This window comes from Stegostoma tigrinum, chromosome 40, assembly GCF_030684315.1.
Source record: "Stegostoma tigrinum isolate sSteTig4 chromosome 40, sSteTig4.hap1, whole genome shotgun sequence".
Classification (NCBI taxonomy): domain Eukaryota; kingdom Metazoa; phylum Chordata; class Chondrichthyes; order Orectolobiformes; family Stegostomatidae; genus Stegostoma; species Stegostoma tigrinum.
This window is the reverse complement of record NC_081393.1, coordinates 12,803,215-12,827,254: the sequence shown is the minus strand read 5'-3', so window position 1 is coordinate 12,827,254 and position 24,040 is coordinate 12,803,215. Positions and strand designations below refer to the sequence as shown.

General features: G+C 40.6%; 1 protein-coding gene across 5 annotated transcripts in view; it reads left to right on the top strand.

Annotated features, from left to right (window-relative positions):
• Positions 1 to 11,695, top strand: part of zmat4a (zinc finger, matrin-type 4a) — a 164,413-nt gene extending 152,718 nt beyond the window's left edge. For all 5 annotated transcript variants that reach the window (XM_048523224.2, XM_048523228.2, XM_048523223.2 and 2 more), the window contains one exon: positions 8,713 to 11,695. In XM_048523224.2, coding sequence (XP_048379181.1) covers positions 8,713 to 8,731 — 19 coding nt within the window. In that variant the 3' untranslated portion in view covers positions 8,732 to 11,695. The remainder of the gene's footprint in view (positions 1 to 8,712) is intronic.
• The last annotated feature ends 12,345 nt before the right edge of the window (positions 11,696 to 24,040 follow it).

Sequence of the window (24,040 nt, the reverse complement as noted above, 5' to 3'; positions counted from 1 at the left end):
ATAAACCAACGTTTTCCCAGCTACCATCAGTTCTGAGGAAGAATCACCGGACCTGAAACATTAACTCTGATTTTTTTTCTTCACAAGCTGTCAGACCTGCTGAGCTTCTCCAGCAACATCTGTTTTTGTTCTTGATTTACAGCATCTGCAGTTCTTTCAGTTTTATAAGAGTTTATGTTGTTTGTTTCATTCTGTGGTGTGCCTCATTCTTCCCGCTCTCTGAAGGAAGACGTTTCTGCTGAATTCCTTTTTGGAATTTACTATTGACTGTTTTTTTTAATTCATTCATGAGAAGTGGGTAACACTGGCTAGGCCAACATTTATTGCCTAGCCCTAATTGTTAAGAGTTAGCCACATTGCTGTCGGCCTGGAGTCACATGTAGGCAAGTAAGGATGGCACTTTCCTTCCCTAAAGGACATTACTGAACCAGATGGGTTTTTCCAACAATTGGCAATGCACTCATGGTCATCTTTAGACACTTAATTCCAGATATTTACAGTTCATAGTTTTGAATTCCATGTATGCGAAGGCATCTTTACCTCTGGTGTAGCAAGTCCCTCAATAATTTTAAAGACTTTAATAAAGTACGCCAAACAGTGTATTATTTTAAAGAAAAAGTACCCCAGCCTCTTCAGACTTTGCTGATCATACCTTCTCAGTGGATGAGGTGAGATGGATCTTCATTTGGATTTTTGTGCTGCTTATCCTTTCTTCCATACTCTTATTTGTAATTTGAAGATTAGAATTAAAGTGTCCGTAGTATTGACAGTGTCAGTCTACAGTCTGTGCCAACATTAAGGTAGCTCATCTGCTCTTGAACTTTGTTCTCTTTAAAATGAACTCAGTGCTTTTTGTGTACATACTAAATTTGATTGCTTTCAATAATTTGTTTACTTAAACGCAGAAATGTATTTGTGCCTTTGCCTTTATTTTCCAAGGAGTATTGTTCTGACCAAAATGCACCATTTCAGACTCGATTATGTGAAAAGCAATCTTCCATTTGTACAATATGTTCTTCCATTTTGTCACCATCTTACTCTGTGGGAGCTTGCAGTTCACAAATATAAATTATTTACGCATTCCCTGTAGCAACCTATGTGTCAATATTGTCAAGTGTGTGCAGTGGGCTTTTTGAGAACGTTGTAAGGCCTACCAATGAAAATAACAGCCACCTTCATGCCAAGTTAAGAAAAAATGTTGCTAGATTTCTTTGAATGATGTACGTGCATTATCCTTTCATAGATTTCATGCGGTTCTAGCGAAGCGTGCCAGGCTTGTTATGGAGCAATGCACATGAAGCTCAGCTGTACATTACACCAAGCCAGAAAGTTTAGCAAATCCTAGACCATTGGGTATAAATTAGTCCTGGACCTCAGACCACTATGTATCAGCATAGATCTCTGTAAGTTTTCAGAGAAAGCTGGCTGCTGGGGATAATTCTATCAAGCACCACCTGGAGGTACCTAAGTGTAAAGCACCTAGACTCAGGCTACTCTGCTCAGCCAGAAAGGCACTCCAATATAACTGTTCTCCTTCATGAATATTCAAAACAATAGCAGGGTCAGATTCAAACAATACTAGCTGTTCCACTCTTCTTTCCTCTGTTTCAACTTTTAAAAATGTATCCAGCCAGACCATGTTAGGTATTGTGCTATAGGGGCAGAAAGAATTTTGTAGCTCGTTTCAAAATGTGAAACAGAAAAATATTGCATCTTGTAAGTGAAATCAGCCAAAGCCATGCCAAAGGTCAAGAGTGCAGGACACCAGCAAGGTGGACAGGACTGTGAAAGTCTAGAAAGCCAATGAGGAACTGATCATGAGCCTCCATTAAACGTAGGTTTTATAATGTTGGAGAGGCATGTGGGCAGACAGTCTGAATTAAAAGGCTTTGAAAACTCTGAAGACATGGGGCAGAAGGGATTAAACATTGAGCTGAAGATATTTGCCTTGAAATATTAGACAAGGGAACAACTAATCCTGCAGCTTTTCATGTTGAGTCGCCAAATTGCAATTCAGGACGTGAAAAGATCACTGACTGACTGAAAGGATACTTTCTGACTAGTAGGGACCCTACTATTTTTAAGAGGCGAGAATAAGCATTCATACAAACCTAGCTACCCAAAAAAAATCACTGTGTCCCAACCACGCAAAAATGGCACAGGCCTCTTCTAATATCCACAGAACTTTACATATGTCCTCAAAAGTTGAAGTGCTGGATGCCCATTTCAGCCCTGCCTGAAGATGGCTCAAGAGATAATGGGAACTGCAGATGCTGGAGAATCCAAGATAACAAAGTGTGGGGCTGGATGAACACAGCAGGCCAAGCAGCATCTTAGGATGAAAATGGCTCAAGACATGTTGTGGGCATGCAGTTTTCTTTGCATCAAGCAATGAGCGAGCCTCAAAATTAAAAACAAATTAGATACATAGTTGAAGGAAATGATTGAAGGATCATAATGAAAACTGTGATTGGAATTTGATGTGTGGATCTAGCATTTGTACTGCAGGGATCACTTTTGCTATGATTTCTCTGATACTGAATGTTGACAGAATGGCATGTGATCTTCAAGAAAAGCATTATCTCTGTCTGTCCCTCTCTGTGACACCACACTGCTAAATTTGCCCGAAAATGTAGATAATTGCAAAGCTGTATTTTGCCTGATTATAGAGAATTACTTGAAGAATTATATGGCATATACGTACCCAACATCTAACTATGTTTCAATAAAATAGGTTTCCTTTACTAAAAAACTGTTCTCCACCCTGGATTTGGATCTGAGGAAGAGTGGGAAAGAATCAGGCTGAATTTGAACATCAAGTATAGACATATAACTGATGGTGGACCTCCTTTTTCCTTTGTTGTCTGCACCTTACAGTGTAACACACCAAAAAGGTTATTCCAGTTTTGTTAGCACAATGTAATGGTCTGCAAATTTCATGTTTTCTTGCTGATGGTTTCTTGTGAAAGAGGAGAACAGAAGCCAGTGCATTCGCGTGGATATTGTGCAATGCACTAATCAAGAGCAGCTTTCCCAAATCAGTGTGAATTGGAAACCTGTAAAAGTCTCCCATCTGAAATAAGCCTGTGTCTGTGACAGTGGCATCAGAGAGATGCTGATAGTTCCATCGAACTTGTAAATAAAATGCCAATAGGAAAATTTCCACAATGAGTTCTGAGTGGAAGTCTCAATCCGCTTAAGAGAAGGGAGATTGAACTGTGTGTTTTAAAAATGCCTTTCAGTAATGTATTGGTCTTGCACCATATGCCTGCAATTTCTCTGGCTGTCCATTCAAACAGCAGTTTTCACATCTGCAAACTGGCCTTACACTGATGAGTTCCAGGACTAGACACAGAGGTGGTATCGAAACTGTTCTGTGGTTGCCAAAACTCACTCTCAATGTGCTGTCACTGAACCAGAAAAAGACAGATCATCTGAGTTGGATCAGATGGTATGATATTCTTCTGTAAACTTTCATTCCCCATTGACTGCTGGCTTGCATTCAGAGCTGACAACTTGTATGCCATCTGGCGCTGCAAGCCCTGTTTGACAACCTTTTCACTCCTGTTTTAATTTTCTTTCTGTTGTCTTACGTTCTCTTTGAAATAAAATCACACATAAGCTGCCAGTTGGTATAAAGATTCTTGCCTCAAAACCAACAAATTGCATTTCCGTAGCCCCTTTAACATAATGAACAGTCCCAAGTCACTTCAGAAGTGTATAAGGAAACAACATTTGACAGTAAATAACATAAGGTGACATTACTGCAAATGACCAAAGGCTTTGTCAAAGTGTCAGATACTACGGAGTATCATTTTTTTAAAGCATCCAAGGGTTGTGGACATTGCCTGCTCGGTCAGTGTTTATTGCCCATCCCTAAGAGCCAGAATCAATCACATTGCCTAGGGCCTGGAGTCATTTGTGGGCCAGATCAGGTCAGGACAGCAGTTTCATTCCCCAAAGGCCATCAGAAAACCAGGTGGGTTATCTGACAACCAGCATGGTTGTTACTGTGCTAATCTGTTTTAATTCCAGATTTTAAAATTAATTCAAATTTCAGAATCTAAGAGGCTGGCATTCAAGCCCATGCACCCAGAGCATTAAACTGGTACTCTGGGTTATGAGTCCAGTAACCTTACCACTAAACCACCACTTGCCTGTTTTAAACGAGGTAAGAGAGGAAAATAAAGGGAAAGGTTTAAGGAGGAGATCGTAAAATTTAGAGCCAAGGTAGCTACAGGCAAGCTGCCCAATAATGGAGAGATTAAAGTTGTGATGTTCAAAAGGTCTGAATTGGATGCATGTAAATATCTCAGAGGGGCTCGAAGAGATTGGAAACAGAGAGAAGACTGAATCCAGGGATTGATTTGAAACAAAGGAAGAGAAGTCTAAATTATGGATGTTATTTAGACAGGAAGAAATGTAAGTCAGCAAGGGCCAAAATGATGGCTGAACAAGACTTTACACAAGTTAAAGCAAGGAATGCAGACTTGTGGGTGAACACAAATTTACAGAAATTACAGAGGTTTTCGGAAGAAGGGTGACTGGACTCAAAGCATTAATTCTGCTTTCTCTCCATAGATGTTGCCAGACCTGCTGATTCTCTCCAGAAATACCTGTTTTTGTTCACAGAGGTTAGAATGTGGGAGGCCAGCCAGGAGTGCAATGTGAGCAAAAGGTCTCACAGTAACATGAAAGTGACAGCAACAAATGAGCTGAGTCAAGAGCAGCATTATGTGGCAAATGGAAATAAGAATCGCAAGTTCTAAATGACAAAGAATAGAATAATAAAAATGCTAAAGTTTCAACATCACATGAAATAAATACAGAATGAAATTTATCATTTGTGCATTAATTTGATCAGTTCATTTGGTACTGTACAAGAGATCAGCAGGCAACCTAGTTCAATGGTAAAGCAAGCATAAAAGATGAAATGTTCAGTTTCTTTTTGTCTGTTCCACTGTCCCGATGTTTTTAACAGCCAAATCTCAGAATTTAAGAAATGGAAAATAAACTTCCCTCACTATATTGCATTCCACGTCTCCATGCAGTTTGCAGCCACAGGCCTTTTGTTGAACTGTAATTGATTTTGGAATGTTGGAAGAATTTTAAAACGGAGGTCGTCTGTTTCTGTAATATGGATTGAGGAATAAATATTGGCCAGGAAACCTCCCCTGCTTTTCTTAGAAACGACGCTATGGAATGTTTAAGTTCACCTTACAGACAGGACCTCAGAATCACAAGAGGGGGACATTTGGCTCATCATGACTATGCTGGCTCTCCCAGTAAGCATTCAGTGCTATTCTCCTGCCTTCACCACATAACCCTGTATTCTTCCTTTGCAGCAAATAGTCTAATTTCCTAGTCATTATCTGAATTGAAGCTGCTTCCTTGCACTGTCAGGCAGTTTATTCCAGACCGTAGCTACTCACGAGGTAAAGAAGATTTTATACATCCCACTTTTCCTTCTTCCACTGATGACTTGAGATCTCTTGATCCTTCTATGAATCAGAACATTTTTTCCCCATTTACTCAGCCCAGGCCCTCGGGGATTTGAATATTTCAATCAGATCTCTTCTCAGCCTTCTTTTCTCAAAGGTCAACAGTCCCAGCTTCTCCAGTCCGTCTTCAGAATTGAAAATCCTCATTCCTGACACCATTCCTGTTGTTCTCTTCTGCATTGTTTCTCCTGACAGCGATCACCCTGAACTGGATGCATTACTCAAGCTGAGCCCAAAGTAATGTCTTGTTAATAAAGTCTCACATATTTTATTAACTGTTATGTCAACCTCACCTGCCACCTTTAATGATTGAGGTATTTCCATGCACAAGTCTTATCCAAATCCACTTATCTTTCCTGGGATATCAGCATCACTGGCAATTCCACAATTTTTTGTCCATCCCTATTTATTCTTGGGCTGCCTATGCAGAGGGCAATTAAGAGTCAATCACATTGCTGTGAGTCTGGAGTCACGGGAAAGCCTGACCAAGTAAAGGTTCAGATTTTCTTCCCTACAGGGTGTCAGTGAACAGCCTTGCTTTTACTAGATTTATATTCCAGAACTTGATTTATATTCCATATTTATTCATGAAATTTAAATTCCACAAGCTGACATGGTGGGATTTGAACCCATGTCTCCAGAGCATTAGTATTGATTCTGGACTTCTTATCCAGTAATTATCACCACGCCACTATGTAACTTTGAGGTGAGAATGCTGCCAACTGAATTAAATTTACTTACCTTTTAATTAGTTATATATTTATTTTTGCAATACATGCTTTTGAACTTTTGGTTTACCTTCATTCCTATTCTTCTCATGGTCAAGGATTGTATCATTCTTTGTTATGATACTATTGAGGGACCACTTTAAATCCCAAGAACTATTCTGCACAAACAACCATGATTTCTATAACCTGACCAGATTATTCTTGGCAGTGACTAATGGAAAATCCTTCGTATAAACATTACTGGAGAAAAATAGGCTCCTGCCCAGAAAGCAAAATTAACTACTGTGAAAGCAAAAAATGGGAATTTGAATCATTCAACATGATCTCCATTCCACATTTGAAAGCAACACCATAACTCAAAGCAGTAGCATTCTGATTTAGCTCACTGAGCTACCTCATGAGGAAAATCATTATAAATCGCTGACTGTTTGTCATTTTAGAATCCATGAGCCAGTAATTTCAAGTGTGCATAATAATCTTACTCCTAGCTAGATTTTCTTGACTCTTCATACACCGTTTACATGCAGACTGTTGCACAAATTAGCAGCATCAGGGCCTCAAGATGTTTTGCAATTCTTGTAACGACATGAAGGCTTTTGTTAAAAGCTGCCCTGTTAACAAAATTGTATTGCTGACTGGAAAAGACCTGTTTGTCATTTCATGCAGCAATCACAACAATCACAGCATTTCGACTTCAACTCTTCATTAAATGGTTGAGTTAATTAGCTTCAAAAACAGGGATACCATAATTTATAATTAAAATGAATGCAAGAATGCATTAATTGTCCAATCACAAATCGAGAGGCGAAGGCCTAGTGGTATTATTGCTGGACTATTATTCCAGAGACCCAGATAACATTCAGATAACAGATAACGCGGCACATGGTGGAATTTGAATTCAATAAGTATGTGGAATTAAGAATCTAACAATGACCATGAATCCATTGCCAGTTGTCGGGTAAAACCCACCTGGTTCTCTAATTCCCTTTAGGGAAGGAAACTGTCATACTTACCTAGTCTGGCTTCAAGCAATGTGCCTGACTCTTAACTGTCCTGTGGGCAATTAGAAATGGGTAATAAATGCTGCCTAGCCAGCAACACCCTCATCCCGTGAATGAATAAAGAAAAATATCAGTCAGGCTATGGGTAACTCAGGTAAATGAGGAAGACTTTGCTATGTTGTGTCATTCTCTGAAAGAAAGTGAAATGTTAAAGTGGTATTGCTGATAAAAATGTATCAACAATGTACATTGTACAACACCTTGTCCATCCTGTTAAGACAGTATTAATTTATTCTGGATCTAAATAACTGTGGAGTGTCTTTGCAAAGGAAAGTGCTAATTCAAAATGTGAAAGGATGCTTGAATAAGCAGTGTCAGGAAATTAGGTTTGCTTTGTCTAGATCAAGTTCAAAGATAGATATGAGAATGAAACTACTGAGATAGAATATTAACCTGGTGAATGGGTGGATTTAGATGTGAGTGGGGCACCTACAGATTGCACAGATGCAAGAAATTATAAATCAGCTTGAGATTGCATATCGTGAGAAAATAGGATGATGGGCAATTGTACTTAGCTCTGCTGATTTGATAAGACAATTAAACTGTATCCTGCTGAAAGTCCAAGAGCATAATACAGTCTTTCTGCTGCTGAACTGTTTAGCCATCTCCAGCCTAGCCTGCTTAGAGTCAGCAGTGGACATCATCCTCTCATTACTAAGGAATGAATCTATCTCCAGTTCTTCATTAAACCCAGCAAGACGAGAAGAGGGCCATCAGTAAACCGCAATGCAGCCTTTTCCAGTGTGTAACATATCTTTTTACACACTCACCAGAGTGGTTCTTTAAATATGATATTGAGATTGTGAAATGTCAGTGCTCATTACTCCTGCAAATGCACATTGGATGTCCAACCAGAAATAAATTGCTTATAGGCTGACAAAGTTAGAAAGCCAGTGGCAAATATGCTGAACCCTGTCTTCTAGATTTCCCATGGAATATTGCAATCCCTACCAACCCATCCCAGCATTTGGATTCTTTCAGAATGCCAAATATTCCTTCAGAAATGGAATAGGTTTCCAATAGTTGCAAACAACCTCTCACACTGGAATGACACACCCTGTGTGGAAGAAAGACTTCCTTCAATTTGAAGTTCATAACTTGCATTTTTATCAATTGGTTATTGAAGGTAGAATTAAAATTGGAAAAGGGTCCAACCAGTATCTTTAGAATTACAAGAAAATGTGCAGAATCATTGCTGTGAATGGAAAATGGTAATTGAAACAGATCAATTCCGGTCTATTTAATCTTTGGGTCCTCAGTCATATTTACATTTGGTACATAAATGATTGTCAATAGTAGGCGAGCAATTAGTGTGTGCAAAGCAAAACAAAAATATGGTTTGTTATATTTTGTCTGCAAACTGTCTTTACATATAGTTTGCAGTATGTTCTTGCTATTTTAACAGGGTTTTTTGTGTTTCAGCTTGAAAAACCAATCGTGAGATCCTTCGAGAGCAAAATTATTTACTGAATTCAACTTCAAGATATTCTGTTCTCCTTCAGGGCATCCAAATTTTATTCAATGCAGGGGTGATCATCTTTTTCAAGAAGCATTGGACACCTTCATAAACTGGTGTTTCCTTTCTTCCCAAAGTAGAAGTATCTCAAGGGATATCTGTCACACTGTGTTGGAAGCAAATTCCATTGGTTGTGAACTCCGCACAAGAGTAAACAACATGTTTTGAAGGAAACTCGTGTCTCTTCAAGCACATATTTTCAAGCACTACAGTTGTTTGTTGCCCAGATCATTCCAGGCTGATGGATGAACAAGACTGCATTCCAGCCAAAAATACCCGAAGGATTCTTTTGAAAGTTTCAACATTTTCGAAGGGCTGCATTGAAGGATTTGCATTTGTACAGCAAATTCCATGACAGAATGTTCTGAAGTACTTGAGTATCCATTCAGTATTTTTCAAGTGTGTGATTTTTGTAATGTAGCAACATGCAAAGTGGGTACAGCAAAATCCCACAGGCAGCGGTGAGAACATACTTGCGAACTATACCAGCAGAATTAGTCTGCTGCTTAGTGTTGTTGGGAGAACACTTACATCCACCTGAGAGAGTAGATGGAATTTTGTTTAATGTTTCATCTGTAACTTGCACCTCTGACAGTGCACCTCTATCTCAGTATTGCACCAAAATGGCAAGCTAGACTCTGTGATCAAATCTGTGGACAGTATTTTGAGCCCAGGATCTACTGGCTGAGGGTTGAGAGTACAACAAAGAAATTGGGTTTAATGGATGGGCAAACAGTCTTTTCTGGATTGCAGTCTGGCTGAATATAACAGGATGAAAATCCCTTCCTCTTTGATTGATGGGACCTAAGTCGGGATTGTCAATATTTTTCAGTTTTTTCAAACCCAAGAATTAAAACTTCCCAGTTGTTTGAAGATCAGAGAGAGGAAGCAGTGCACTTTATGCCTAGATGCTTTCCATGATCTATTTAAAACAGATTGTCACTGTTACAAAGTTAATTAAACTTACTGACTAGCTTTTTAGCAACAGGTCATTGGAAGGGTGAAAGTGGGCATCTGTCATGTTTAAAGTTTTACATTGAAGTGTTGACCACATTTGTTCTCATACTTACCAAGTACATTTCTTGTGAGGACCGGGGTGTATTGTTCAGTTTTGCAACCCACTGGCAGCACCTATAACATGTCAGACCAGACATGGTCTACATTCATCTTGGTTCTAAACTTAGTAAGCTTATATGATTGCCCTGAACTGAGGCCAGATACATTTTTCTCAATTTACCTCTCTGACCTACATTAACAGTTTTGTGCCAGATTGTTTCCATTATCTCTGATGTAAATGGGTTTTGTGCTGAAGGCCGCATCCACTCTTAGCTGAGTTGAGACTATTGAAAGACATTTCACACGGAACCTTTCCAATCAACAAAGGTCTCACCTAACAACCTTGGCAGTATTCAATCAGCTTGCTTGAATACAATGCAACTAAGATAGAAACTGAAGCCTGGACCTATGAGCACTGTCTCACAAATATGATCTCATGTTGTATTAGCTAGCATGATGAGAACTTCAAAAGTTTTCATATTTCTATCTGCAGATAGTTTCATACCTGCTATTTAAAGGATTAATGTCTTTTGAGAGGTCAAAGGGCCTTCATGGATAATTTCTGATTTGCTAGCTTCAATACTTCTTGTCTCAGTCAAATGCACTAAGCCTTCTCAGAATGAACCCCTTTGATTTCAGAGAACTGAGAAGTGGCTTTGTCAACTTGGAATGCAATGAGAGCTGTGGAAGTTATTTGAAGTATGCTGTTAAAGTTTCACAATTTAAGATAGATACATAATCTCAGTTAACAAGGAAAAAAAAGTGTAAATACTCTTAAGACCCCAGTACCAAGAATGCTAATTTTTATTGCTAATTCTTTTGATAACATATAGATACAAACACCATGAGGAAACCCTTTAATCATCGTGATGCAAAAAGTGCCATATGCAAAAAAAAAAATTTTCTTCAACAATACATATTTCAGTTATCAAGGGAGAGTTTTAAGTCCTGATTAACTCTTTGACAACTAAAAAGTTTACATCACTCTGAGGAACCGTGTCTGCATAAGATTTCTCAATCAAGTTGAATTGAACATCTCATGAACCTAAACGTTTTTTAGAAAATGCTAAAATGATGACTGCACATGTTCACTGATTGCCTGGACTGTTGGAACATTTGGCAAAGTTACAAAGAGAGTGTACTGTCAATGATAGGGGTAGATCAGTCTTGTCATTCAAAGCTTGCATTCTATCAAATAATTGAGCAGAACCAGTCAGACTCCAGAACAAAGCTCTCGACAGTTCCAAAATAATCAAGACATGGAAATGTTGAGAAATTAAATAAATTTTGATGATTAAAAGAACATGCTGGAAAAGCACAACAGATCTGGAACTGCCCACAGACACTCTGCATAGTAGACAGAAGAGTCACTGCTTCTTATCCAAGGCCAGCATTCCAAGTAATCCAATCAGAAATTTTCAAAATATTCAAACCTACAAAATTAGAGCTGGAGAAAGTTTTGCAGAATGACTAATGTAGTTAGTTTTCGGGGTCCAGATGAAGCTGTGAATTATCTAGTGAATATTTTTCAACTTTAGGCCAGTAATTCACAATAGGAAATCTGTTGGACAGTGTTTAGGTGGTAGTGGCATGACGCCCTCATCAGTGAACTGCTGCAACCCTCTGAGGTGTACAGATCTCTGTGTAATCCATGCTGCGGCTTTTGTTTGACAACTTATTGGTTAATTCCCAGTGTTCTCCCAGGGAGAAACTTATGCTCCTGGCTTTGGCTGTATGACAGAATTTGACAATGTACTGTAAATAAAATGCATTTAGTTTCCATGACAATCCGTGCATTTCCTGGTTGCAATAAACCATGATGTTGACCAAGTACACTGTGTGTCTTTACTGTATTAAAAAATAGCCGCATCTTTAAAAATGCAAGGTACTGGAATTGATGATTTATTTTGCAGAATAGAGAGGCGGATTTAGATAAATACCATTGAGGATTGGAGGATCTGATCCATATAAAGAAACCTCGCCATCACTGAAAGTTTTATTCCCCTTGAAAAACAATGTGAAGGTCGCAACTTGTAATGCAGGAAACCACAAGGGTCGAAAGTAAGTATCTGTAGTGCTTTCGATAAAATTCAGAAGCTTTCTAAAATGCATTTGTTTGTGAAATGCATGTATCACTGGCAAGGTCATTAATTTCCCATTTTTAATTGCTCTAAATAAAGTGGTGGTGAGCTGCCTTTTTGAACTGTTGCTGCCCATGTTATGTGGGCATGTCCATGGTTAAGAAGGGATGAGGATATATTTCCAGGTCATATGGTGTGTGACCTTTTGGAGATGGGGTGGGTGAGGGGCGTTGCAATCTTGCATACGATGGTGTTTCCATTCACCTATTTCCTTGGGCTTCTCGGCATTACAAGATGGGGATTTGGCAGATGCTGTAAAAAAAATGTTTGGGAAATGGCAGACGTTGTGTAAAACAGAGACACATGATTGGGTTGCCTAGTTTTGAGTGCAAAGATCTACATAATCAATCTGGCATGCAGAACGTGTAGCAAAGAAAAAGCATTTCTCTGAGGGTGAGCTTAGCGCTCAACAGAAAGTGGAGAAATTCATGTGAATTTTGAAAGAATATATTGATAAATTTTGATAAAACGTCACAGAACTGAAAGGATAACTGTGTCTCTGTTGAATGATATCACTTGATTTGCTAAGGTTATCAGGTACTTTTGTGTTTTTATTTTAAAACCATTATCCAGATACGACAGAGTAACCTCAGAAAATCTTCCTGTGTCTGGAGTTGAACTGGCAATAAACATACAAACAGCAAGTTTTTCCTTGTATTCTGCCCATGAATATTACAGCATTATGATGATAATCTCCTTGGGATAGAGACCATACTTAGATGTTTAACAGTCAAGTTTTATCCGTAATCATTGAAGGCAAAAGAAGTACTTGCTGCTTGAAAAAGGCAACAGCTTTGTGAAGACAGCTTAGCAATGAAGAAAGTGACTGATGCATTTTAGAACCTATAGGATTACCACCACCTGTATGTTTCACACCAAGTCACATATCATCCTGATTTGGAAATATATCATGGTTCCTGCATTGTTACTGGGTTGAAATCATGGATCTCAAACCATGCGTATACGTGTATCACATATACTGAAGTGACTGAAGAAGCCAGCTCACCACCATCCTGTCAAGGGCAATTGGCAATGAAAAGTGAGTCTGGCCCAGTCAGCAACAGTCACACATCCCATGATTGAGCAAAAAGATTGTCTCTTGCTTCTGCTGCGAATTCACAAGCTCCTTGCAAACGAAGTAACTGTTAGGATCTTTTTAAAAAGATGTTACTCAGTGTGGGCTTAAGTGCTTTAATTGGGATTTTATTCCTCATGTTAACTTATCTGCAGCAAAAGATCCATTAAAAGTCTATTCTTCTTGTGATTCATTAAAACTGTGGTTCAATTCTGTAATCCAGGTAAAATAAACTTGTATCTACAGCCGATAAATGCCTAGTATCCAATTTTCAGTTTAAATTTTGCTCATTATTTTCCCTTCAGGTATCTATTCACAAACACTTGTAATTCCCTGTTTGCATTATTTGCCATGTTTCCAGTTAACCTGTCATGTTAATCATGACAGGACATGTTTCAGCATCATTATAAGTGATCTCTAGTTATCAACCTTCCCAATTCTCCTTTGCAAATTTGCACAAACTACTGGGCATTATACTAAATAGTTGTTCAAGTCTTAGTTTGAAAGAGATCACCATTGTTTTGCACAGCTCACAATAAGAGAAAAAAGATCTAAAATAAATCTACATTACCTATGCAGAAATCCTAATAGTACAATTATATACATAAGATACAGAGGGTAGAATCTTCTGGATCAGCTGGGAGTGTTCAGTAGAATTAGAGGGGGAGCTCTATTGAATAGGAGGCCAAAATTCAGATTCTCAATTTCGAGTTAAAGATTTGGTGAGGAATTGTCAGGATATTTCAGACATGTCAGCCTTTCTCATCCTGGATATCAGGAACCACGTTTGCATTTGTTAAAATTCCTTTTATTCATTCATTAGATGTAAAGATCTCTGGTTGCCCATCCGTCTCCCTTTAGAAGGTGGTGGTGAGCTGCCTTGAACTACCTTAGTGCATGTGCACGTGCTGTCAGTTAATGCACAATGCAGTTCAGGAGGGAATTAGCAAGAGAATGCAATGAATACTCATAAACAGCCCAGCACACTGGAATTTTCTTCATGGGTGCCGTCTTGTTCAGCAAAAATGAGGATCGTGAGTTCACAAACCTGACACTATTGATTCCAAGATAATAAAATGTGAGGCTGGATGAACACAGCAGGCCAAGCAGCATCTCAGGACCACAAAAGCTGACGTTTCGGGCCTGGACCCTTCATCAGGGCTCTGATGAAGGGTCCAGGCCCGAAACGTCAGCTTTTGTGGTCCTGAGATGCTGCTTGGCCTGCTGTGTTCATCCAGCCTCACATTTTATTATCTTGGAATTCTCCAGCATCTGCAGTTCCCATTATCTCTGATACTATTGATTGCATGTTTGGTGCTCAGAGCTGAATGGTAATATGCAGCCACAGTCCTGAGCAGGAAAGGATTTCACTCCCTCAATAACCAACTTGTTTGTGGACATGGGCAACAATTCCTGCAGGTATTCGCCTGCTATCCAGGGAGCTGTCACATTGCTTAAATTCTATACAACTGTCGGGGTCCTCCAATGCTCGCTCTACTGCTTCATCACTGCCTTGTGTGTGACAAGGGATACCCCCAGAAGGCATAGCCAATGTCTCCAGTGCAGAACACTCGGAATATCAAACAGTGTTACAGTTCAGTACATTCATCCACTAGGGCCTTCCTCAAATAGACAACTGATCAACTGAAGATTCACTTCTATTGAAGGAGCACTCCTTAGCCCTGGGGGCAGGGTCTCCAGGAAATTATGTGTCTGCTGCACCCTGCATACCATGCCTGCACAACAGGGTAAGAACATGGCAGAGGTAGAGTTCATACAGCCACCTGTCTCCTCAGACAGGATGGAGTGGAATCTGATGGATATGCAGAGGGAGGCAAAGATGATGCTGGTGCTGAAGAATTCTGTGCAGCACTGAGACGTGGTTGTCTGACTCAGGTGTATCTTACTGTGGCTTTGATTTAAGATTGAATGACCTTGGACTAATACGTGTTCATGGGAATCAATTGTGACTGAGAAACATCTTGAAGGGACCGTTGCTTTCTACCATTTAGACTTTATGCTTTGTTGTATGGCATTCACTGCAACTTAGACCATAAGACATAGGAGCAGGAATTAGGTCATTTGGTCTATTGAGTGTGCTCTGCCATTCAATCATAGCTGGTAAGTTCCTCAACCCCATCCTCCTGCTTTCTCCCTGTAACCCTTAATTTCCTTTACAATCAAGAACCTATCTATTCTGTCTTAAATATATTCAATGACCTGGCCTGCACTGCCTTCTGTGGCAATGATCCATAGATTCACCACTTTGGCTGAAAACATTTCTCCTTAGCTCTGTTTTAATGTGCCTTCCTTTTACTCTACCATCGTGCTCTTGGGTCTTAGTCTCTCCTGTCAATGGAAACACCTTCCTTAAATCCACTCAGTTCAAGCCATTCAGTATTGTGTAAATTTCAATCAGATCCCCCCTATCCTTCTAAATTCCATTGAATATAGACCCAGAGTCCTCAAAAGTTCTTCATATGTTAAGACTTTCATTCCTGGAATCATTCTCATGAACCTTCTCTGGACCTACTCCAGGGCCAGTACATCCTTTCTGAGGTATTGGGCCCAAAATTGCTCATAGTACTCTAAATGTGGTCTGCCCAGAGCTTTATAAAGCCTCAGAAGCACATCCCAGCTTTTATATTCTAGTCCTCTAGAAATAAATGCCAACGTTGCATTTGCCTTCCTAGTTACCAACTCAACCTGCAAGTTTACCTTCAGTGAATCCTGGACTAGAACTCCCAAGTCCCATTGCACTTCAGATTTCTGAATTTCCTCCCCACTTCAAAAATAGTCCATGCCTCTATTCTTCCTTCCAAAGTGCATGACCTCACATTTGCCTACATAGTACTTCATCTACCGCTTCTTTGCACACTCTCCTAATCTGTCTAAATCTTTCTACAGTCTCCCTGCCTCCTGAATACTACCTGTCCCCCACCCCTCTTTGTATCATCTGCAAACTTAGCCAGAATGTCCTCAGTTCTTTCATCTAGATCATTAATGTATAAACTGAAAAGTTGTGGTTCCAACTCTGACCCTTGTGGAACACCACTAAAGCCACTGGCTGCCATCCTGAGAAGGACCCTTTTATCCCCACTCTCTACTGAATAACTGCACAGAGGCCAGTGTCCCAACACCAAATCACTCTCTATTTACTTGTGCACAGTACACTGGCTGTGGCCAGCCAGTGCAGATTCAGTCCTCAGCTGAGGAAGCTCTAATCTCCTGGTTATATTAGTCGGAAGACAGCCAATCTTCTATCCATGCTAGTACCTTTCACCATGGCTCCTTATCTTACTCAGCAGCCTCCTGATTGGCACCTTGTCAAAGGCCTCCTGAAGTCCAGATAGATAACATCCATTGGCTCTCCGTGGTCTATCCTGCTCGTGAACTCCTCTTGATGAAACGACGCTGACTTTGTACTATTTTACCATACATTTTCAAGTATTCAGAAATCTCATCTTTCACAATGGATTCCAAAATCTTACCAATGACCAAGATCAGGCTAATCGGCCTATAATTTCCCATTTTTGCCTTACTCCCTTCTGAAACAATGGGGTTACAGTAGTGATTTTCCAGTCCTCTCAGACTGTCCCTGACTCCAGTGATTCCTCAAAGATCGCCATTAATGCCTCCACTATCTCTTCAGTTATCTCCTCCTACATGTGGGTGTAGTCCGTCTTGTCCAAGTGATTTATCCACCTTCAGTCAATTCAGTTTTTCTAGCAATTTCTCCTTGGTGATGGCCACCATACTTTGCCCCCCAACTCTCTCTACATTTTTTTGGATATTACTCGTGTCTTCCACTTTGAAGACTGATGCAAAGTACTTATTCAGTTCTTCAGCCACTTCTTTGTACCCCATTACTACTTGTGCAGCATCATTTTCCATGGTCAATGTCCACTTTTGCCTGTTTCTTGCCCTTTATGTATCTTATTATCATTATTACTTAGCTTGTCAACTTTTCTACAATGACCTCCTGCTTTTAGACCCAATGCTGCACGAAGGGCAGAATCTCACCAGCCCACAAGTGGTGTGGGCATTGGTGAGAAAGTTGAGAGAATCACATGAGTTCAGCATACAAGAGCTTTGGACACTCAGTCAAGAGCAAAAAGTCCCATTATCCAAACAAGTGTTCAGAGGAGAGATGAGATTCTTGTTCATGATAGGTGAAAGGCCTATTTGCATGCATTAGCATCCTTATTATTACATCATGTCCTCTCATTAAGACACATTTTCCCATTCTCCCACCTGCCAGATAGAAACTAGTCAGTGACAATTGCACACGTGAAAGTCAGAGCAGTAATCTGGCAACTCCAACTCGCAACTTGCTCCTCACATCCCCTGTCATCTATCAACATCCAGGACACACTCAATGAGCAATGACTGCACTCACACCCCATCCACAAGGACCTCCAAATTCCCATCAGCAAAGCAGGCTGTCGATTCCCTTTGGGTCCAACATGCTTGTGGCAATTGACAGGATTCAAGCAGGACAGCTCCAGTCTGCCTGCCCTTAACTGTGTCCATGGCTGGGCTTTAAAGATGGCACCAATGTCAGAAATCCCAGGAGGTCCTGGCAGTGGCCAATACTCCGGTGTATGGCTAGTGGGAGAATCGGACAAATGGGAGGTCATGGAATCATAGTGCATACCTAATAAGGTGAGTTTGAGATTGTAGAACAAAAAAATCAGCTAAGCCTAATGGAGAGAAATGCTCCATAAAACTCGCCATATATGATACTAAGCCAATTTATGTTCAGATTCAGCCCCCAAGGCTCCAAAAAAATAAGATGCTGCCCCGTGATTCAAGTTCATTGGATAATTCCATGAGATTTACTCAGCTGTATCAGTTGTGCTGTTCAATGTGACAAGGAAACGAGCAAATCAGAAACAGGGAACACATTCCACCAAATACATTCCTCTGAAACCGAAATAACTGCACAGGCCAGAGTCCCATCACCAAGTCACCCTTTGTTTACTTGTGCACAATATGCTGGCTCTGGCCAGCCATCTAATCTCCTGGTTATACTGGTCAGCCAAGGCTTTCCTGATTAATAACCCCAATCAAAAACCTAACAAGGTTCACCTGGTTCCAATCACTATAAAACATTTCTCTTCCCTGATCCATTTTCATGTCATTTATCTCTCTAAGCTTGGGGAGGAGGTAGAATTGATTTTTGTCCTTGTAGCAATCGAAAAGAAATATCACCTTGCCTTAGTCAAGCGGAATTTTATATCATTTGTAAAAATTGTATTCCTAACAGGAATTTGGCACTTTCAAAAGACAATGGCACACATTACAATGTTTATCCATAGCTCTGTAACTACAATGTTATCTACATTATATAGCAAAAATACTGTCCCAAAGAACATTATTCCATGAATGGTTAAATGTTTTGTAGTCATCACTTTTTTTCTATCTGCCACATGTACCGCACTACAAGGAGGACAGAGAACTGGAATTAAAGCAAGTAACAGATCAAGATATAATTTCAAGTGATCATGATGGAGATGTTCATGGTAAGAGTGCTAGCTAACAAAACTGGGAGAAAAAAATTCCATACCCAACAGAGAAATATCTCAACTTGGTGAACTCAGAATTTTTCAGGAAATTCTCAGGCTGAAAGACCACCCCACCCTCCATTTCACTGGAATAATGATCCTTTCATGACAGATACGGAAAAGATCCATTTTGCTTAAGGTATTGCAAATCATTTTGACTGTCTCATTGCATTTGGTGATGCATGGTTTTCTTCAGCGTGTTGAGTTTGTTTAATGGCCAATTGAATATTCCCTTATTATTTTAAATTATTTTTTGCACATTTCAGACATGAACTTGTTCAATTGGAGTGTTCCTGTATTGTTTGCAGCAGTCGATTAAATGTTGCCCATTGCGTCTGTAACACAAATTCCATTTAAAATTATTATCTTTAATGGACAATATGTTATGCTCTGGGGCAGAGTTCATTGCCTGTCACTGACTGAGCTTCAAAAATATTCATTAGAAACAGCTCAATTTCAGTGACTATTGTATTCAATATAGCTGTATTTCTTCAATTTGAACTGTAAGCACAGATGATTAACTGGTGCTATGATGTTGTGGCCATAACAGAGACATGGGTGTCTCATGGGCAGGAATGGTTGCTGGATGTTCCAGGGTTTAGAACATTTAAAAAGAATAGGGAGGGGGGGAAAAAGAGGAGGGGGTGTAGCACTACTAATCAGAGAGGGTATCACAGCTACAGAAGCTTCCTTTGTCGAGGAAGATCTGCCTGCTGAGTCAGTATGGGTGGAAATTAGGAACAGCAAGGGAGTAGTCACCTCGTTAGGGGTTTACTACAGGCCCCCCAATAGCAGCAGGGAGATTGAAGAAAGCATAGGTCGACAGATTTTGGAAAAGTGTGCACGCAGTAGGGTTGTTGTAATGGGTGACTTTAACTTTCCTAATATTGATTGGAACCTCCTTCGAGCAGAAGATTTGAATGGAGCTGTTTTTGTAAGGTGTGTTCAGGAGGGTTTCCTAACGCAGTACGTTGACAGGCCGACGAGGGGAGAGGCCATTCTAGACTTGGTGCTCGGAAACGAGCCGGGGCAGGTATCAGATCTTGTGGTGGGAGAGCATTTTGGTGATAGTGACCATAACTGCCTCACATTCTACATAGCTATGGAGAAGGAGAGGATTAGGCAGAATGGGAGGATATTTAATTGGGGAAGAGGAAACTATGATGCGATTAGACATGAGTTAGGAAGCATGGACTGGGAGCAGTTGTTCCATGGTAAGGGAACTATAGACATGTGGAGACGGTTTAAGGAACAGTTGTTGGGAGTGATGAGTAAATATGTCCCTCTGAGACAGGCAAGAAGGGGTAAGATTAAGGAACCTTGGATGACGAGAGCGGTGGAGCTTCTAGTGAAAAGGAAGAAGGTAGCTTACATAAGGTGGAGGAAGCTAGGGTCAAGTTCAGCTAGAGAGGATTACATGCAGGCAAGGAAGGAGCTCAAAAATGGTCTGAGGAGAGCCAGGAGGAGGCACGAGAAAGGCTTGGCAGAAGGAATCCGGGAAAACACAAAGGCATTTTACACTTACGTGAGGAATAAGAGAATGGTCAAAGAAAGAGTAGGGCCGATCAGGGATAGCATAGGGAACTTGTGTGTGGAGCCTGAGGAGGTAGGGGAAGCCCTAAATGAGTTTTTTGCTTCTGTCTTTACGAAAGAAACCAACTTTGTAGTGAATGAAACCTTTGAAGAGCAGGTGTGCATGCTGGAATGGATAGAGATAGACGAAGCTGATGTGCTGAAAATTTTGTCAAACATTAAGATTGACAAGTCGCCAGGCCCGGATCAGATTTGTCCTCGGCTGCTTTGGGAAGCGAGAAATGCAATTGCTTCGCCACTTGCGAAGATCTTTGCATCCTCTCTCTCCACTGGAGTCGTACCTGAGGACTGGAGAGAGGCAAATGTAATTCCTCTCTTCAAGAAAGGAAATAGGGAAATCCCCGGCAATTATAGACCGGTAAGTCTCACGTCTGTCGTCTGCAAGGTGTTAGAAAGGATTCTGAGGGATAAGATTTATGACCATCTGGAAGAGCATGGCTTGATCAAATACAGTCAACACGGCTTTGTGAGGGGTAGGTCATGCCTTACAAACCTTATCGAGTTTTTTGAGGATGTGACTAGAAAAGTTGATGAGGGTTGAGCTGTGGATGTGGTGTATATGGACTTCAGTAAGGCATTTGATAAGGTTCCCCATGGTAGGCTCATTCAGAAGGTCAGGAGGAATGGGATACAGGGGAACTTAGCTGCTTGGATACAGAATTGGCTGGCCAACAGAAGGCAGCGAGTGGTAGTAGAAGGAAAATATTCTGCCTGGAAGTCAGTGGTGAGTGGAGTTCCACAGGGCTCTGTCCTTGGGCCTCTACTGTTCGTAATTTTTATTAATGACTTGGACGAGGGAATTGAAGGATGGGTCAGCAAGTTTGCAGATGACACAAAGGTCGGAGGTGTCGTTGACAGTGTAGAGGGCTGTTGTAGGCTGCAGCGGGACATTGACAGGATGCAGAGATGGGCTGAGAGGTGGCAGATGGAGTTCAACCTGGATAAATGCGAGGTGATGCATTTTGGAAGGTCGAATTTGAAAGCTGAGTACAGGATTAAGGATAGGATTCTTGGCAGCGTGGAGGAACAGAGGGATCTTGGTGTGCAGATACATAGATCCCTTAAAATGGCCACCCAAGTGGACAGGGTTGTTAAGAAAGCATATGGTGTTTTGGCTTTCATTAACAGGGGGATTGAGTTTAAGAGTCGTGAGATCTTGTTGCAGCTCTATAAAACTTTGGTTAGACCGCACTTGGAATACTGCGTCCAGTTCTGGTCACCCTATTATAGGAACGATGTGGATGCTTTGGAGAGGGTTCAGAGGAGGTTTACCAGGATGCTGCCTGGACTGGAGGGCTTATCTTATGAAGAGAGGTTGACTGAGCTCGGTCTCTTTTCATTGGAGAAAAGGAGGAGGAGAGGGTACCTAATTGAGGTATACAAGATAATGAGAGGCATAGATAGAGTTGATAGCCAGAGACTATTTCCCAGGTCAGAAGTGGCTAGCACAAGGGGTCATAGTTTTAAGCTGGTTGGTGGAAAGTATAGAGGGGATGTCGGAGGCAGGTTCTTTACACAGAGAGTTGTGAGAGCATGGAATGCGTTGCCAGCAGCAGTTGTGGAAGCAAGGTCATTGGGGTCATTTAAGAGACTGCTGGACATGTATATGGTCACAGAAATTTGAGGGTGCATACATGAGGTTCAATGGTCGGCACAACATCGTGGGCTGAAGGGCCTGTTCTGTGCTGTACTGTTCTATGTTCTATGTTCTATTAAAAATCTTTATTTGAATGAATGAAGTCTGAATCATGTCAATAAACTGCTTTCCTGATATTCAACTGTGATGATTTGTGATGATAGTGCCTCAATTAATTCTCCTTTAGTGTCTGCTGAGCTGATGATTGAGCTGTCTGTCTTCGCTAACCACCATCCTTGCTTCAGCCTTCCCTTTCCTAACCAAAGGTCTCTGCTAAATCTGTGTGCCTTCAACTGTGTGTTTCAATCTGTCTGGTCAGATTTCCTGTCCTGCAGCTTTCACTACAGTCATAAATGACAGCTTGTGTGATTGTGACTGAAGTAAGTGAAATATATCCACAAAGGCTGGTATCTCGTCACCAAGTCAGTCTTTATTATACAGGCACAGTAAATGACACTGATCCAGCTAGCTCAGAGCTGGCTCCAAGACATTCCTGTTTTTATTTGTCAGGAAAGGCTTCTTAATTGGGTCAGGTTTACTACCCCAATCAGGGAACTCATATTCTGTGAGGTCCACCTGGTAGACCTCATTCCAATCATTGTTTTATAAATGTGAAGCCTAACTTTATTGCTTTTTTAACAATGCTGAGCTTTACAGTGTCGAGGATCTTATTGCTTTTCTGACAGCCTTAGCAACTGTTCCTGCAACTTTTAAAGACCACTGTGCATGCATTGCAAAATATCTCCATTTCAGCAGCCCCTGCACGGTAAAATTTACCATGCAGCCCTCCTCATTCTTCCAACCCAAATGGATCAAGTCTTTACACTTCTATCTTCCCATCCACGCTCCTGTTTCATTTATCTGACCACATCCTCACAATGTCAGTTCCTATTCTCCTCCTAGTTGACTGTGTTTATGATTTTCACATCATTTGTTAGCATTGAAATTGTTGCCTGCGTACCTGACTACAGGTAATTCACAGCAGTAAAAGAGCAGTGATCCTATCACTCACACCTTGGAGACAATTGAACATTTTCCTTCAGTCTGAAAAACAACTGTTCAACACTACACTCTGCTTTCTGTCCCCACAAAACCACTGGGCCTTCATCCCATGGGATTTTCTTTAAACTAATTTGCAATAGTTTCACAGTCAGCTTCAATCCTGTTATTTCCAGAGTCCCTCTGTTCTTGATCCTTCCCATTTCTCAATTAAATGCTGCTCCTCAGCAACAAGATCTTGCCATATAAGGTAAGGTACCACATACACATGCTCAATTGGATTAACTTCACCATAATGTGTAATGGCTAGAATCAGAGAGTTAGGAGCAGATGTAGTATAATGGGTTACGGCTGACTGATATCCTAATGAACACTGTGTAGCTCATGATGGTAGGTGGGGGTAGGAGCACCCTCTTTTAAGTTCTCTTCCTATCTAACTTGTTGTGATTGTACACTATTGTGCAGCCTCAAGACAAGATAAAGCCACAGTCAGACATTTCTTAACTAAAGACCTTATTTTCCTTACAGCTGTGCAGATTTTAAAATATTCTTTGCAAGACCAACCAAACACAAAGTATTATAACCATCAGCTTTCTCAACTCATCCAGTTATTTCTGATTTGTCGTTTTCATTGTCTGACCTTCTGTATTGATGAGCAAAAATACCCTCCACTTAAATATGGGTAGCCAGGAACCATTGTCTTATTCCTTAACAATGTTCCTCAGCAGCAACACCATTCATCCCCCTGCTCACTATTGAAGTCTGAACCATTCAAAAGTTTGGCATGATATGCAATCCTGATCAGAGCTTCAAACTCCATACCCTCAATATCATGCAGCCCATCAACCCTCATTGCCATCTCCACCTTTATCTTTGTGCATCTACTCTTGAAATTCACATCCAAGCTTTGATGATCTCTAGTCTGAACTATTTCAATAAGCTTGAACTCATCCAAAACTCTGCTGTTCTTATAATTCAAATGAAGCCCTATTCAGCCATCAAACCTTGAAAATCTACACTGGGTCTCAGTTTGGCAGCATCATGATTTCAAAATCTGTTCCTTGATTTCAAATCTCTTTATGACCTCATCTCCCTATCTCTTAACTTTCTCCAACCCTTTAAACCTTGAGGATGTCTGTGTTCTTGAACGTCTAGATTTTCCTGATT